This window comes from Tenrec ecaudatus, chromosome 2, assembly GCF_050624435.1.
Source record: "Tenrec ecaudatus isolate mTenEca1 chromosome 2, mTenEca1.hap1, whole genome shotgun sequence".
Lineage (NCBI taxonomy): Eukaryota > Metazoa > Chordata > Mammalia > Afrosoricida > Tenrecidae > Tenrec > Tenrec ecaudatus.
Genome location: NC_134531.1, coordinates 94197797 through 94215440, shown reverse-complemented (window position 1 = coordinate 94215440; position 17644 = coordinate 94197797). Strand labels below are relative to the sequence as shown.

Below are 17644 nucleotides of genomic sequence, written 5' to 3'. Positions count from 1 at the left end.
TTAAAGGTGCTTCTAGTTGTGTGTACATGGTTTTTGAAAACAATTCTTTTCTTGTATAGTTGTTGCTGGAAATTGTTTGCTGATACATGTTAAATTTCCTCTAGAAAACAATTGGCCACCCTATTCTGTACCTGAGCAAAAATATAATTAAAATGCTTTATTTCATTTACAGACAATGCTAATGAGGAAGAGTTGGAAAAGATCAAGTAAGGTAAAACTTTTCTTGTTGAGAACTGTCAGCTGCTTTCCCAAATCTTGCTCATATCTCTTCAAACTCCACCATAAGATTTCATCACTATGCAGATGTTATTTTTTTCCATGAGCTTTAAGGGCACCATGTGATGCTTTTGAAGTAAATCAAAATGGCACTGCTCAATGGCACCTAAATCATCCTCTTGCTAATCTCTGGTCACTTCTCAGCATCATTCTCAGCATCTGGTCTCTGTTTCATGTGCAACAGGGTCTAGAAAATCCCATCGCCCAAGTTAGGAATTAAAGAATGAGTTGGCTCAGAGACACCCTTAACAGGAGAAAGATCCATGCAACTGAATGTGTTTATTCCCTGAAATGTATTAGGTTCTCTCAGCTCAACCTCCCTAGATCATGGCATCTTGGGAGCACACAATGAGAACATTTTTCCATTACTACCTCTTCTCGCTCCAAGAAAGAAGTAATTCTAGAGTGAGATGTGTTTACGACTGCTATGATTTCCTCATCCTGGCCCCTCCTGTTTTATGTGTTGCAGCAGATCTCAATTCAGCTGCTACTTTGTGCAGTGTTTGCGCCGAGTCCCCATCGAGGAGAAGAGCTTCCATCAGAGTCAATCAGCCTTGCAACAAATCCAAGGCATTTTATTTGTTAAGATCTTGCTGGCTCAAAATTTTAGTTAAAAACTCATTGTCACTTTTTAATGACGAGTCTCATTTTTTAGACCCTGGTACATGGCATTCTTTTCCATTCTTATTGAATCATACTATGACATAAGTTGTCTTTCATTTTGCCATTTTTATTATTGAGAATTAAGAAGCTACTTGGATAAGCAAATGTCTTCATATTATGTTAATGGTTTTTAAAAGTCTTTCTATACTTTTATTTTTTTGTTTGTGTCAATGAAGACCTTTCAGTGAATATTGCTAACTCAGGGTGCACACTACTTTTTACTGATTAAATGAAGTATCAAGAAGTTTTAAAGAAATGTTTCTAGTATTCATTTTTAGTTATTACTTTTTATTGTAATTTTACTTTTAAGTTAGTGAATTAAAAGTACAAATATCTTTTTAATTCATGAAATTCAACTTTCCCCATTCTGTATCTATATTATAATATGCTTGTATAGATACAACAATCCACTAATATGTAGCAATATTCTTTCTTCTAGGTATAATTAAGTTGTAATGCTAGAACAGGTTATTATCTAGTACTTAGCATTACTAACAAAAGACTAAATAAGATATTTCTTTAAAATATTTAATTCATAATCTAACTTAATTATAACAGTGAACTAAACAGAAATAAATCACATCTTTTCAGTTGGTCTACCACAAATTTAATCGAATAATCAACACCTATTCCTCGCTATTTTTGTATCTCAAATTCTTACAGCTTCTACTCATTTTTCACAAACCGTTTGTCTATTAAAACAGATATATTTTTCTAGCTTTCTACTGAAGATCCAGAATTTTCTGTTTCTAACTCAACACTCATTTGAGCACTTGGAAGATTATTTTTAGTGTGTGCTATAAAACAGATTTTTTTTTCAGCCTAGAAGGATTTTCCACTATATGAAATGTAGTGACAATATTGAATACTAAGTGAAGTAAAAGCAATTCACTCTTCTGGTTTTCTGTAAGAACACATTGACCAGCTGCTAATTCATACAACGGTCACTGTCCCGAAAACGTGTGCATTATTCATCCATATTAATGTTATAAGAGCAGCAAAGTTCACAAATCTCAGTGAAGACCTAAGAGTCCATGACAAAGGCAAGATCTTGAAAGAAGAGAACCTGGGTGGGAATGCCTGTGAGCCCGAGGATCCCTTTCTCATGCCACCTTCAGAAGTGCCCTTCACAAGAACAAGGGGACCATGGGGGAAAATAGGCTTCTAGACCATAAATGACCATCAACTTTCTAATTGGGTATGGAGGCTACTTTTAATGAGGTAATGTCTTTCTAATGTAATACATCGTTAAACTGAAGATTGTTCCTATCAATAATCTATAGATCAATTTGACTATGCAGATACTCAAATTGAAGGCCTTCTATCAGCCCTACTTATCCATACAGGCTCTAGAGTCCAGATAAAAATGAGTGAAAACGGAGCGAGAGACTTTAGAATTACTCACTCTCTCATAGGTAAAGGGTCGATAATATGCGTGTAACAGGTAAATCTACTCAAATGATTGTACACAATCAGTAATGGGACAAAGTTTGCTTGAAAAATGAATTATTAAATAATTACAGTTTAAGACATTTAACAAATGCACATTTATCCAGCTAAGCAAGACCTTGGCTTTATTCCTGTGTACAAACAGATCCAATCACCAAACCAAACTCACTGCCATCGAGTGGATTCAGTGACTGACAGCAACTGCCCCTGCATACTCCTGAGGCTGTAAAAACCCAATGATAGTAGAAAGCCTCATCTTTCTACCTTGGAGTGGCTGGTGGTTTCAAACTGCTGACCTTTCGGCTAGCAGCCCAACTTGTAACCACTACACCACCACATAAGGGGATTCATTCTGAAAAAAAAATGATCTACGTCTTCTACATAAAAGCCTACAATACCCCTTCTGTCCAGAGGGAGTGTACCCACTGCCACTGAGTCAATCCTTACTCATACTCACACGATATAGCATGTCCAAGGCTGTCAGTCTGTAAGAGAGCAGACATCCTTGTCTTTCTCCTAAGAAGCAACTGACAGGATTGAACCTCCAACCTTATGGTTAGCAGTCATCAACTAGACAATGTTTATCTGGGAGCGTGTCTAGTTATTTTATGTATCTAACTCAGATTTGAGAAAGAAGAAAAAGAAAGGTCATATATGGATCTGACTAGGAATGGGAGATAGGGTGACATTTCAAGAAGGGAAAGAGAAGCAGCACAATAAATGGTCACTGTATAAATCTCTAGCGAGGTGGACTATATTATACATATGGAATTGTATGTACAAGTCCATTTCCCATAAAGATTTAGAGCTGGGGAAACCTCCCAGGGCCTCTGGGTCGGAATCAGCATAATGTCAGTGGGTCATCCTCCCCAACTCTTTCTTCCCTCTTCCACTCCAAAGTGGCTGTGCTGACATCCTCACGGAGCTCCGAGCACGTCCTTTTACATGTTCTCTGAGCCTCGGGAAGGGAAAGACATCTTAGGTGTAAGATCCGGCTGTAGGGCGACTAGGTAAGGGCTTCCCATGAAACTCTGACAGAGCTGCCCTGGGACCCTGGAACAAGGAGAAGGTACATGGTCAAGGTGGGAGGGAAATCCTCAGTGCAATTTTCAATATTCCTGCCTTTTTTCTCACCAATACAGTTTTCCATTTTCTTAAGACTTCTTCATATATGCCCCTGTGAACGTCCTGTGTATTCCATGAAAATCTAACAACCTGTCCCCCCAGGAATTCCCAGAAAACTTTACCATAACTTTATGAACTGACCTCTCTGTGTTAAATTCAACTGACCCAGAAGATCCCTTAAATTTTTTTTGGGGGGGGCGGTATCTTTTTTGAAGGCACCTAAGAATCAGACAGCTATATTGCTGAGAGGAAAAATTGTCAACAGCTATCAGCTGATCACAGTGGCATATTCAAAGACATTTCATTTAGAATAAATCTATGCCTGTTTGAACTGAACCTTAGTAACAATGCTTTTTGGCTTGCCTGGCTATATTTTATATTATGCATATATGTATATGTAGTATGCATCTATAGTAGATGTATAATTAGACATATAATTAAAGGTAAGCCTGTCTTTCTACTGATACAAGGAAGAAAACCCTGGATAATATGAATATGCTGTATAAGTGGCAGGTAGTTACAGGAAGGACGTTAGTTGATTTTTCATTCTAGCAAATGGGCATGGCATTATCCTTCTGCAAAATATGTCCTTTAGTCTGAGAAAATGTTTAAAATGTCAAAGGTAGTTTTTTCCAAGGTGGAAATTTGTTGGCGAAGATCTATCTGTAGATTTATTTTTGAGAAAGTGGAAGAAGACTATTGCTATTTATCATGTGTTCTCTCTTTACTCAATGTTCATTGTTGAGTACTTTTAATGTGAAAATATATTCCCATTAGATCCCCAAAGTCTTACAAAAATTAGAAGTCCTCAAAAGCTTTAGACTTTGTAGTAAAGACTTAACTAAAATCCTATAGTGTCAGATTTTCTCTCTAGTATAGACTTTTTCCTCCCTTTACTTGGTGTCAAAGTGAAAAGCTAATTAACATCATTCCATTGTGTTAGCATTAATCCAGAATGAATAAATATTTGTGTCAACCATTATTTTTAAAATAGTCTTTAGAAATTATTACTACTCAACATTTATGCTAAAATGTTAATATAGAACAGTAATATGCACCTATTTATACACTAAATATAAAATACATTACCAATTATGGAGTGATGTTAACTTAAAAACCCACTTTCAAATATTCGAATTTGCCAAGGATTATAAATACTAAATTCAAAATCCAGAGCAAGTGTGAGACTTCAGGCCCCCCCACCCCCATCCTGAGACACCGCTCAGGTGGGAGCCTGCTACCGCGATCATTACCTGAAGGCACTAAGAGGGCAAAGGAGAAATTCTAGGAAACTATGACTCCCGGGCAACTGAAGATACATCAAAAGAGGGTGTCGTTTTATTTGTTGTACTATGTGACTCTTTTGTGGAACACCCCTTTTTTTTTCCGCTAATTATTTCAAGCATCCTCTTGAAAATGCTGGCATTGCAGAAGGACTGTCTTCTTTTTATTCTTTGGAAAGCTGCTGTCATTTACTTACGTTACTTTTGAAATGCAATTATTTTGTATTTTATCTAACTAGGCTCAAAGGCCAAAGGTCATCTTTTCGTAGAAACACAGGTCATTTCCTACTTTAGAATCGTAATTCATGGTCAGAGGTGTTTTGCAAAGCTTTGGCATGCAGAGTACCTTCAAATGCCAAGATAAATGCAGCATCTGATTCAGAAGCCCTTGTGAAGGGAAGACAGGGGTGTTCAGCGGTAGAATGCGTGCGTTCCAGGCAGGAAATCGGGTCGATTCCCTGCCATTGAACCGATTACAGACCATCTGTCGCCGAGGGCTTGTGTGTGGCCGCACTGCTGGCCGGGCTCCAGCAGAACTTCTAAAGGGAGCCTTCCTGGAGAAGGACGTGGAGCAGGGAAAGCTGAGGGGCAGGGGAACGGAGGAAGGCCCTCGGTGGGATGGCCTGACAGTGGCTGCGAGGATGGGCTCAGGCATTGGGTCCATTAGGATGGCACAGAACCAGACACTGTCTTGTTCTATGATGCACAGAGTCGCTGTGAATCCAAACGGACACGGTGGCACCTAACCACAACGGGAAGAGAGGTCTGCATGTTACGCTGCTTTGGAAAACTAGCCGAGGACAGCCCTGTGGATCACAACATTTTTCACTGAAAGCCAGGATAGTGAAGGGGGAGCGCCAGGCAGCCCTTCAGTCTGTTGTACGCGGATTTTCCTTGAGTCAGGAGACCACCCTGGAAGCTAGCAAGAAACAACCAGGTTTATAACAAACATTTAATAGCTTTAGATAGTGCTTTTAGATATCTAAAGATCATTATTTAATCTCTTTAGATAATGTTTTTAGATGTTTCTCTCCACTATGGAATTTTTTTGTCCTTGCATAGGTTTCTTTTACAAGTGATATAACTACAGAAAAATCGACATTGTAATATTTATAATGTGCACATCTGCCCTCTACACCAAGGAGATTAGCTGGTGGCGCGTATTCACATACCTGCTCGTCATTTCATCATCTTGGCTTTCCATGCTGAGATTTCTTATTTTCAGCGGCATTCTCCTGTCAATAACACATTCCTTCTAATTAAATCTTATTTCTTGTGGCACCCACAAAAAATGGGGGTGTTTTTACCATTCAGATCAGAGGACAAATGGCCAGCTTGCTGACAGAGGGATTGTAAGGGCGTTTCAGGACTGATTTAGATATTAGTTGAAGTACATGTGTTACATACCTAAGGGCAAGTAGAAATTAAATTATATATAAATTTTATATTTATATATATATATATATATATATGCTTGCTCCTGCAAATTAGAATGTGTACTATATTTGGAACACATGTCAACCAGTAAATATTATGAATTCGATAATATTTCCTCTTTGGGGAATGGTGAAATTCTTGAAAACATGCATTCTAGTGTCTCACAATCGCGTGTTACATGCTGGACGTCTACACTTGGCCCAATAGTCAGCTGTCCACAGAAAGCTGGCACTTGAAGAAGAAAGGGCTGGCCTCCCCTAGGTGTAGTCCCGCGAGCATTATCCAGGTCAAAGAGTTACCCTCGCATGACAAAAGGCTTTGGGGCAGAGAAGTGGCAACGCTGGGAGTTATTGCTTATCATTGATAATGTATTCTAAAGTTAAATTATTCAACAAGAAAGCCTCCAGAGCTCGGAAGAGAAGTTGTATATGTATTTTTGAATAAGTGTCATAGTATCCAACCACACATGGAAGAAGGAAAGATTCCAAGCATTGACTGTGGCAGGAAGTAAGCACCAGTGGACTTTCCGCTGCATGGTGAACTCATGTGCTTTAACGCAGATGGATGAGTTGACCGATGGCTAAGAGAATGATTGCATGGGCTTGAATTGTATGAGCAATAAAGGTGATACTAATATTGTAAAATATATGTTGCAAGTCATCTCCTCAACTATGATAGTTAAGTTGTTTGTTTGTCTTATAAAGGAAAATTAATCCTTCAAGCATGACAGGGTCTCGTTAACATATCTTCTGTTACTTGATGTCTTCTAGGGTTTTTTTTGGTAACATCTTTTTAATAAAGATTTTATTATAATCACTTAGCCTAATTTTAATGAATTCTAAAGCACTTTATTCATTGGCTGAGTGCAGCAATTTTTAAGCAAGCTTTTGGCAAGGATATTGTTAATTCAAACGGGAGAACGCTTTCGGCTCCGTAAGTCTGCAGGGTGTCGTTAAACCTGACACCTGGGTGGTACAGAGCGCTGAGGAGAAAACCTCTAAGCGCTTTAGTTTCAGGAACGGCTCTGGAACAGATGAACACATGGTTAAGTAGCTCATAGTCACTCAGACACAATTCTTTAAATGTCACTCTTTAACAATTATCGGGCCCTTCTCACCAAGACTTCACATCCTGGTAATAAGTAGGTGATTTTTAAACTGCATAAATAAAGCATTATTGGTCATAGACTCTCTTCTCCAGGAGTGACCAAATAAAAGTTTTAGTTTGCTTTCTCTTTGGTGTTTTGCTTAAAATTATTATGCATATGTCTTTGGGGGAAAAAAAAGAGATGCATGTCTTTGAAGGAAACAGGAAAATTTTATTTTTAATATTCTTCTTTGCCCCCCTTTTGTACTGCCGTTTCTAAGTATTGTGTCATTTAGAAACGCTGTAAACTCAATCTCACCACAAAGGCTTCTGAGGTTTCAAAATGCAGCACTGAGTAGGCAGAGAATAAACCCTCCAAAAATACAAGTTCACTGTCATCAAGTCGGTTCCTGACTCAGAGCGGCCCTGAGGCCTGAGCGGAATTGCTCCTCGGGGTTTCCAAGCACGTAACTCTGTACAGGGACTAACTCACCACTCACTACTGTCGAGTCAATTCAGACTCATAGCACCCCTATAGGCAGGGTAGAACTACCTGCCCCTTTGGGTTTCCAAAACTGTACATCTTGACAAGCAATGAAAGTCTTAACTTTATCCCTTGGAACTGCGGGTGGTGCCTTGTGATGAGCACCATCACAGGACAGCTAGCTGCAGCTTCCTCCTGCCCTACCACTGCTGGTGGGAGCCACCAGCCTGCAGGCCGGCGGTCTGGAGCTTAGCCCAGCGTGCCGCACACCGGGACGTCTTTTCCACCAGCAATTCTCTCTGTATGTTGACCCTAGTTTTTGGAGCAAGTTATTTGAAACAAATATCATCGTAATGCCCATAAATATTTGCTCACCCTCACAGCATACAAGGAGCCATAATTATATTTTATATTGAGATGATTTTTTTCTTGTGGTTTTGACAGCCTTTCCCCATAGGTATCAAATACCGTTCATCTTTATGTATCCTAATTCCTGACTACAGGGATTTGCCCTCACAATGCCAGTACATTTGTCTGACTACTCTTCACACTTGGGTAATGTTGTGGGTCCCTCTGAGAGCAGGTCTGGGTGCATTGACACAAAGCACCCAAAATGTCATCGCCTCAAGTAGAGGGTGATTCCATGACGCCTGTGAGCTCCAGCTTCACGTTACAGGGACCTGTTACCATGTGGACTGGCTGCTTCCTAAACTCCTGCCTGGACTGATCAAGGAAAGGAAACATAGATCCAGGATCATGCCTCTAATTATATGAACTTTTCATATTTTTTTACAAAACTCTTACGTTTATACATAAATATCATTCCACCCAAAGACAGCTATTTGTGTGTTTCAAAGCACCCCAAATCTCCACAATCCAGAATGCTCCAAAGAAACAAGGACAGAGAGACTTCATCTCGCAGACCTTGGGCATGTCCTGCGGAGAGACCAGTCATTGGAAAAGGACCCCATGCCTGGCAGAGTGGAGAGTCCAGGAAGAAAGGAAGAAGGACAAGGGGGGTGGATCGGCCCAGTGGCAGCAGTGGAGAGTGCTGTTTCCAGACCTGATGGGGTTTCCTGCTGTTGCGCCGGGGCTTGCTCTGAGTGAGGACCAAGTGTAAGGCTCTTAAAATGACAAGTGCCCACACCGAGTATACACACACGTACGTCTACAAGACTTGATGTAAAATTACTAGAGACATGAAGGGCAAAGTTAGCCAGGCCAGCTTCAGTCACAAGGCAAATCCCAGAGAGACGGACTCTTAATTGCTGCCCAACCAGAATCTATGCAAATGATTCCATGTTTTAATCTTTTAACTGACAACATGTCCAAAAGCTTTTTATCAAAGGAGATTGCACTCCTACGCAAGTAGGCCTGTGTCATCAGAAATGCCCCGCTGCCTGGATCAGCGCTCACAATTCCAAATCTACTCTGAATGATGTGGGTGTTGAAGAATTGCTGAGTTACAAGATGTATTGTGCTTAAAGGCGAGTCCATAGTAGGGCTAATAAGAAAATACCTCTTTTAGTCAATGTTTAGTGATTGATCCTGCCTCATCCGATGCCCAAGTTCTGAATGCAGCTCAGTGGGTTTTTTGTTTTGTTTTTTAATTTATATACGCAGCTTTAAAATAGCATCATGATCATTTGTTAGAAAATAAGCTGTGTTTTAGTTTTATTTCTCTGAGATAAACAGTATGTTTTCCAGATGTTTAAAAATCTAGTTTGTTGTCAGAGTCAATTCCTATATATTTTTTAATTGGAAAAGAAATTATTTTGTGTTCTGTATGTTGCTTTTAATTTTGGAGACAAAAGTTGACCAAATAAACTATTCCTCATTCATCTTGCTATGTTTTTAGTTTAGGAAGAGATGAGCAATGTATTAAGCAGAATAACTTTAATAATTTCCCCTTATCCATTTGAATGCCTGCCTGTTGATTTTTGCTGTTACTTTATAATTTTACCATTTTTAAAATGGCACTTTCCTTCCATTATCAACCTTGTATCTGCTAGAGGTTGAAGTGGAACTAAATAGTTACAATTGTGATTTAATGAATTCGTGAAGGGCCTGTTCTATTTTTCTTACTCTCTATAATAAAAACAATCACCGCTTTGTTAGACAGAATTATCACAATGTCAGGTGTTTTATTATTATTGCTGCTGTTGTTATTGTTAATGTCATTGAAAACCCTCATTAAAGGAATGTCTTGGCTGGTCTGCTGTGAATTTCATGCCCACACAGAACAGCAGTAAATGACACAAAGGTCCACAGGAAAATTAAATTGGTTCATTTGACAGAAAGGCCTAAATTTACATGAGAATGTGGGGTGTAAAATGAAATATAAATTTTAGTTGATGAATAATGACAAAAATAATTAAACACGGCATGAAAGCACAGCCCAGGGGCTTGAGTCAAGCGATGTGACCAACGCTTTGTTTCTCATATTGTCGCTGAAAAAGCGTAACTCCGGAAATCTTCATTTTTAACCCCTCTTTTTGCTCTTTACCTGCTAGAGATACAACTGGGTCAGCCTTCTCTGCGTTCATCAGAAGGCGACTGGAAAGCGCACTGTTTGTGTGGTTTCTGTATGAGTTCCCTTAGGCCACCTAAAACACTCTCAGGACTTGAACCTAACGAGTAATTTTTAAAAACACTAACCAGCTGCCTTGGCGGCCTCCTGGGTTGCTCTGCTGAGCACAAGGTCAGCAGTTCATAATCACCAACTGCCCCACTAGCTAAAAGATGACGCTTCTACCGCCGCGAAGATGTGCAGGTTTGGATGCACGCGGAGGCAGGTCTCTCTGTGCTACAGGGCCATCGTGAGGCAGAAGCAAGTCCAAGGCGGGAGTGAAGCAGAAACGGTGCCTTATCTGCTATAACTAGACTGTATCGAAAGCCAAGATTCTCACCGCCATGAAAAGTGCCTTAACACATTTTACATCTAACTAAAAGTCCCTGTTTGTTATATAATGGTTCACTAACTCCCAGACATGAGTTGTCTAAGGAAATTTGAAGTACTAATGTTTAATGTTATTTAATATGTTCCCACATTTTCTTGATCAGAATATATCTGAAGATAAAATAGAACAGTGTTCTCAATCTTCCTGATGCCGTGACCCTTTCATACAGTTCCTCATGTTGTGGTGACCCCCCCAACCATAAAATCATTTTCATTGCTACTTCATAACTGTAATTTTGCTACTGGTATGAATCAGGCAATGCCTGTGAAAGGGTTATTTGACCCCTAAAAGGGTCATGACCCACAGGTTGAGAACCACTGAAATAGAAGAAACGTGGAAATATACCTCTTTTCTAAAAATTAAAGTGAGATTCTTTGAGTAAGAAGTTAGTAAAGCCTCAAAAAAAAAAAAAAAAAGGATGCAGCCATTCCATCTAAGCCTTGTGCCCAGTGTTCAAATGGAAGTGTATTTTTTTAACCTATATGACAAAGTATAAAATGTGAGAGCTCAAAGCATAGGTTTAAATGTGAATAAATTGTTTCTTTGGAGTGATGGCAAACCAACATCTTAAACTGAATAATGTCCAGACAACTTCTAATGTTAGTCTTCCAACCTCTGTCGGAGCCTGCTGGCATAGGGTTACATGTGGGGCTGCTAACTCCGAAGTCATCAGCTGGGAGCCAGCAGCGAGTCCGCAGGAGCAAGACGGGGCTTTCTCCTCCCAGAAAGAGTTTCCGTCTCAGAGATCCACAGGAGCAGTTCCACCTGGCCTTCCGTGTGGCTGTGGGTCCGAATCAACTCCATGGCAGGGAATGACCTGACAAAACCCAGTGCAAATAATTTACCAGAAACATGTTCCATTCTTTCAAAAAGCCCATAGAGAAGACCTCGGATAGAATTCTAGTTTTAAATTTAAATTGTTTAAATTGGAAAATATTCTAAATTAGGATGTTCATTATTATTTTCTAATATATGTTGTGGCATCACATTTAGAAGGACTAGGTTACCACCCAAATGCAACAATAAATGTTGATTGAGCGCCAACTCTGCATTAGCTGTAATGTGAGTCACCAGTATACTAAATCTTAGTTGCTAACACAAAATTATGGAATAATCAAAGTAAATTGCACAATCGCTTCTTCATGATCACAACGTCCGAGACTGGTACTTTCCTGTAACTGTCATGGTTTCTCGTAACTGGCACCTGTAGACAGAGGGCAAAACATTAGAGGATGCATACAAATGAAATATTATGTTTTAAAGTGCTTACCTATGTTTTTGGTTTCCGGGAGTTGAACTTATTTCATTCCATAGAAGGTCTGAGGATTAAGAAATAAAATATTGAACTCTGATCTGTTGCTTTACTTTCAGCCCACTAATCATGTTTCTCCTAATTAATTGCTTCTAAAACTTATTTTCAGGGAAGGTACACAAGTTAAAAACATATATTATATTTCATTATATAATATGTAGTATTGTTTTATGTTGTATCATTATATTATAAAACTAGAAAAAGATTTAATAATTTAATCAAATTTTATTGGATACATATTTATAACAACTTTCTGTTTTGGTTCTTTAACAATGCTCTGAAGTTCTATGGTATCAAATCATTCTATTAAAAGAAGGAGTCATCATCTGATTTCTTTTAAAATGCCTAACTATGCTTAAAGAATTCTACTTTTGTAAATAAAATATTAAGTTTGAGATACATTAATGAGTAATTAAGATTATGGAGGTAAATTTAATCTACTTTTTAAATTATAGAAATAATTCTAAATTTAATACCACTGATGTTACTTGATTAAGACAAAAACTTAAATTCCTTCAAGGGAAGAAAATAAACAGCTTGGAAATATATGAAGAATCTCTAGGACACACAATTGGAGGCCCTTGTTTTTTCATTGGGTTTGATTTGATTAATTATGTATATTCAGAAACATCTCAAAATTTAGCTAAATATGTGTTTGTTTTTAGGACCTCTCAGAAAATGAAGTGGTTGGATCTTATTTCTCTGTGAAGTCTTTCTTTTGGAGGGTAATGTCTGAATCCTTTATATTAATAGTCTCAATTTTTGGTTCTAGATGGTAATTTTGGAAGTTCAAATTGTGTTAAGAAATTCACTTCTAGAAACCAGATTCTCTGATCGATTCATTCACCCTCTTTACTAACTTCTATTCTAAGTCATCTAGGTGGCTGGCTCTTTTATTTCTTCATTTCTAAAAAGCAAGAACTTCATAAAGTTAGTGCATTGCCGTAAAGTCTGTTCATGGTGGAACCAAGGTTATTTCGAATTCTGAGCCTTCCCGGAACCGGATGGTTCTCCCCCAACACCCCTTATAGGTTGAGATGGTTTTTTCTTTTCTACTTCTGCTTGGGGAAATTTTACATTAACTATAGTTATCTTAGACTACATATATCCCAGAGGATCAATAGTCCTCCTTTGGAAGAGAGGAAGAGCTCATGGATAGAAAACAGAAATCTACTTTTGATACAATTTTTTTCTTTTATTATTAATTGAGATTAATACACATATCAAATCATTCCATAGTTCAATCACATCCAGCAGAATTGCACATTTGCATCACAAGCAATTTCAAACATTTTTCTGTATTGACCCTTGACGTCATCACCCACACGGGATATGTTTTAAATATCATCGTAATTTCATGTTATCTACTCTTTTGTAACTTAAACCTCGTGCGTTCTTTCATCCACTTTTCTCAGCTGTAACCCTGCGCTGCGTGCAGCTGTGTTGTGAAGGCTTTCACTGCTTTGCCTTTGAGACTTTCCTGTCTCTGAAAATTAACACACATGAAAAGAACCTTGCCATTTTCTCCTCTTGGCTCTTAAACGGTTTATGAGTAAAAGCCGCCCTTTTCTCTATAAAAAATGAAGGTTTGTCTCTATCAGATGATAGGTATTGGGTCATTTATGCATTACTTCCTTCCATCTTTTGAAGGGTGGGAGGGCCAACCTTTTGTTATTGTGAACGGATTTTAAAGGCTCCCTGATGACGCAACTTGTTAAGCACTTGGCTGCTAACGGAAAGGCTAACTATTGGAACGCAGCCACGGCCTCTTCCGGAGAAAAGCCTTTTGTGTCTGTAAAGTTGACTGTCGACATTGGGTCAATTTTGACTCAAAGTGACCCTATGCAGAGTTATAGAGACTGTAAGTCTTTACAAGAGCCGAGAGCCTCGTCTTTCTATGACAGAGCCATTGGTAATTTTGAACAGCTGACCTTGAGGTTAGCAGCCCAATGGCTTACTCATTGCACTGCCAGAGTGACCCATGAGGTCACTCTGAGTAAAAAATGGCACCCAAGAACAGCATGAACCTTTTCATGATCCCTCCGCCTGTCCTTTCTCTCATTTCTTCCTTAGTGCCTTCACGCAAGTTATTCTGGATCTTTGCTGAAATAATTCCTCCCGTATGTTTATGCCTCATTGGAGAGCACACAGGCTGATGACGTTTGACTCATTCCATGACCCGCAATGGAAAATAGCTTTCTATAAAATCATTTTATCTATTTTCTTATGACTCACAAATATGGAAAATCTTTATTTTTCACTTTGCCAAGGGAACGGAAACCAGGGGTATTCTGTGTTGGGTTTGTTCTATGTGCTGTGAACGTTCAGACTCAGCAAAGCAAGGGTTAACGCTGGGACCGACTCCATAGTTGTTCATACTTTTTCCTTGCTTCATCCCACAACGTCCTTCTCTCTGCTCGGCTGCTACCAATGAGTCTTCCGTTTGGCGGTATTTTCCACGAGGCTGTATCCATCCTTCAATGTTCTTTACTAGCCTTTCTTAACTGCTTGAGCTGTTTGGTTTTTTAATAACAAATATTCAGTTTGTCGAGGTAATTGTTTTATGTATTACAGTCTAATGTCTTTTTCTGGTCATCTGGTAAGTGGCAAATACACCGAATCACAAAATTCAACTTTCAGGAGCCATTTCTTTTACCAGTGAAGAAATTAAGACCCAGAGAAATGATATAATAATGTCTTGGTGTACCCAGCTGATATGGTCATAAGCAGTATATTTTCTCTTTCTGAATATAAGAGAAATATTTGGTGAAGATTTTAAAACAATGTGGCCTCTCTCTGAGTTGACCATGAGTAGAGATGTCATTTGTAAATAAACCTGCCCCTTAATTTGTTTTCATTGACACACTCTTCAATTCCTTTTCCAAATATGAGCCTTTCCTCGGTTGCTCCTTAAGCCATTCATGAGTGGCTGCACTGGAGGACCATGAGGTTCCATGTGTGACATGCACGTTTACAAAATCAGAAAGTCAATGATCAATCCTACTGTGGAGAGTAAGTTTTTCTTAGCCCCTTTCCAAGGCCCCTCTGCTGACTGGCATCGCCGAGTTCCACTCAGGCAGTCCTGGTATTCTAGCGAATTCTTCAGAGGAGGTGCATATGAAATTTTCAGGCATGCAGAAAACCTAAACAACTCAGACAAAATGTGGTTTGCATCGAATGTGATTTGGGAGAATATGTTATCCGCTTTATTGATAAGGATCAATCCAGCTGCCCAGGAGCTCTGAACTGGAATCCACTCCACAGCGGCAAGAAAGGAGATAGCCACAGAGTTTCACTGACAATGACTCCTGGTGAGAATGTGAGATGTGCTCGATCAAATGACAGTGCTCCTTGTTCTGTCTTAATTTATTTGGAGCAAAATCATCGAACAAAAAGAATAAAGTTGATTCTAGTCTTCTTAAACAGTAACGCAATGCACCAAAACACCATATTTTAGGATCCAACGCATGAAGCATTGCATATGGCAGTTACCAAGTTTTTCGTAAAAGCAATAACAATTATGTGAAACCAAGTTGGATTGCTCTCAACAAGTCAAAATGTCATTCAATCATCTTAACTTCCCATTGATGGGTAGGAGCTTAATGCATCTGTCAAATATTTAGCTTACTTAATCTTCATCTCAATCGATATCTTTTACATATTTGGTATATTTAGTTATCTTCCAGGTCGGTCCATTGAATAGATTTCTATTCTGATGTCTATTTAAAATCTAATGCCCAGGAGTTAATTGAAAATAAAAACTTCTTATAAGAACATTGTAATGAACAACAACAAAAAAAGCTTTTAATAATTTTAAAAGGAAGGATACAGGACTACATCAAGATGCCTCATTTAAGATATTTTTTAAAAAGGAGAAAGGGCCCTAATCCAAAAGGGGGGAAGAACACTCACAGGTCTGTCAGACCACCCTCTTTCAGGAGAATCAAGCCAAAGCATGGTTGAAGGAAAAATTTATAGACTAAGAAGAGTCATTCAAACACAAGCACGAACACAAACAAACCAACAAAGCCTCACTGCTGTGCAGTTGATTTCAATTCATAGGACAGAGTAGACCTGCCCCTGACGGTTTCCTGGACTACAACTCCTGTGTGTGTGTGTGGGGGGGGGTGGAATCAAAAACATCCTCTTTCTCCCGGAAGAGTTACCAGTTTTGTAAAATGTGCTTGTGGTGCTGCGTTGAACCTATATTCGGAACAGTTGAACTACGTATAATGGTTTTTGTTAGTACATACGAGGGTAAATTTTTTAAAAGTAATGCTATTAGAGTTTGAATTAAGATAAGCACAGATTTCTTACAAATGAAACATACTTCAACAACAATTTCATCAAGGATTCTTATCCCATCGACTATAATTACTATCTTGCCCCTTTAGGCATTGTTTGTTCCCCAAACTCAAAGAACACTGAAAAGCAACACAACCCTTCACAGGCCACCACAGCTGCTTTTTGACATGGTATAAATTAAAGAGCACAGAATTCTGGGAATAACAGTTCAAGAAATAGAAAGACACCTTCGGAATTGAATTGTATACATGTAGGTCAAGGGTATTTCAATAAGCAGCTGCTTTTCCTGGTGATATTTCCATTTAATAAAGGTGTCTATAATTTTGTAGCAATGTTTTTTTGTTGTTTTTTTTTTTTTTTTGCTTACCCTACTTTGAGCAAAGACAGTAAGTGCTGAAGAATTGCTCTTTGACCGGTTCAGGTTGGGGAGTAGCTCAAAATCTAAACATAAATGCTTTCTTGGTACCATCTATCGCATCAAGAAACCAAAGCAATGGGAAACAAAGTTTAAGGATAAAGATCAGGGGAATTACTGTAAGGCTTATAGCGCCAGTGAATCATCTTCTAAGAAAAAGGGGATCGAATCTTTATTATTAGATGAGGCACTTCAAACTAGGCTGGACAAAGCCCTGGGAGGGCTTTCTGGAAAGGCAATCCTGCTTTGAGAGGACGGATGGACTACTTGTTGGACTTCATCATCCTGTGCAATTCACTGGAATAAACTCAGTAGGAAAGGGGAAGATCGAGCCTGCCTGTGCCTGGGATTGAGCTCATAATTGCTCCACGCTCCAGGCTTTGCAGCACAAAACAGCCCTTCGAGGCTGCCATTACCTCTCCTTTGTGGTGCCTCGTGGATCATTTGATTAAATAAAGGCCCTCGCACCCTGTGCTGAAAATAGAGGAAAGGGCAGGCTCCGCACAGGCTTATTGTAAACGCACAGCAATGTCTTTCGCTCCTGTTTCATAGTGTCTGGGTCCCGTTTGGGAGGATTAGGTGGCCCACAGGTAATAAAAATGCGGATAACAATATCCCAGGATTATTTGTTCATAGCCGGGAGAGGATTGGCATGGCTGAGTGCCCCTTTGCCCCATGTTGAGGCTAAGTCATTTTTGTTGTTGTTGTCTTGTTGTTGTTCATTTTAAAATACGGACCTAGCTACAAGAGGAGACTGTGATTAGTTTTTCAGGGAGTGTACCTAACAAACTTTACTAACTAAAATTAGAATGTAGAGATGTTCTGAATTTCTATTCCAAATTCTACACA

At 39.0% G+C, this 17644-nt stretch overlaps 1 protein-coding gene across 4 annotated transcripts in view; it reads left to right on the top strand.

Annotated features, from left to right (window-relative positions):
• Nucleotides 1-17644, top strand: part of MCTP1 (multiple C2 and transmembrane domain containing 1) — a 669880-nt gene that overhangs the window by 393897 nt on the left and 258339 nt on the right. For 2 of the 4 annotated variants that reach the window (XM_075543072.1, XM_075543071.1), the window contains exons 6-7: nucleotides 173-211; nucleotides 12741-12800. The exons of 1 other annotated variant lie outside the window; for it this stretch is intronic. In XM_075543072.1, coding sequence (XP_075399187.1) covers nucleotides 173-211; nucleotides 12741-12800 — 99 coding nt within the window. The remainder of the gene's footprint in view (nucleotides 1-172; nucleotides 212-12740; nucleotides 12801-17644) is intronic. One more of the 4 variants, XM_075543073.1, reaches the window with a different exon arrangement.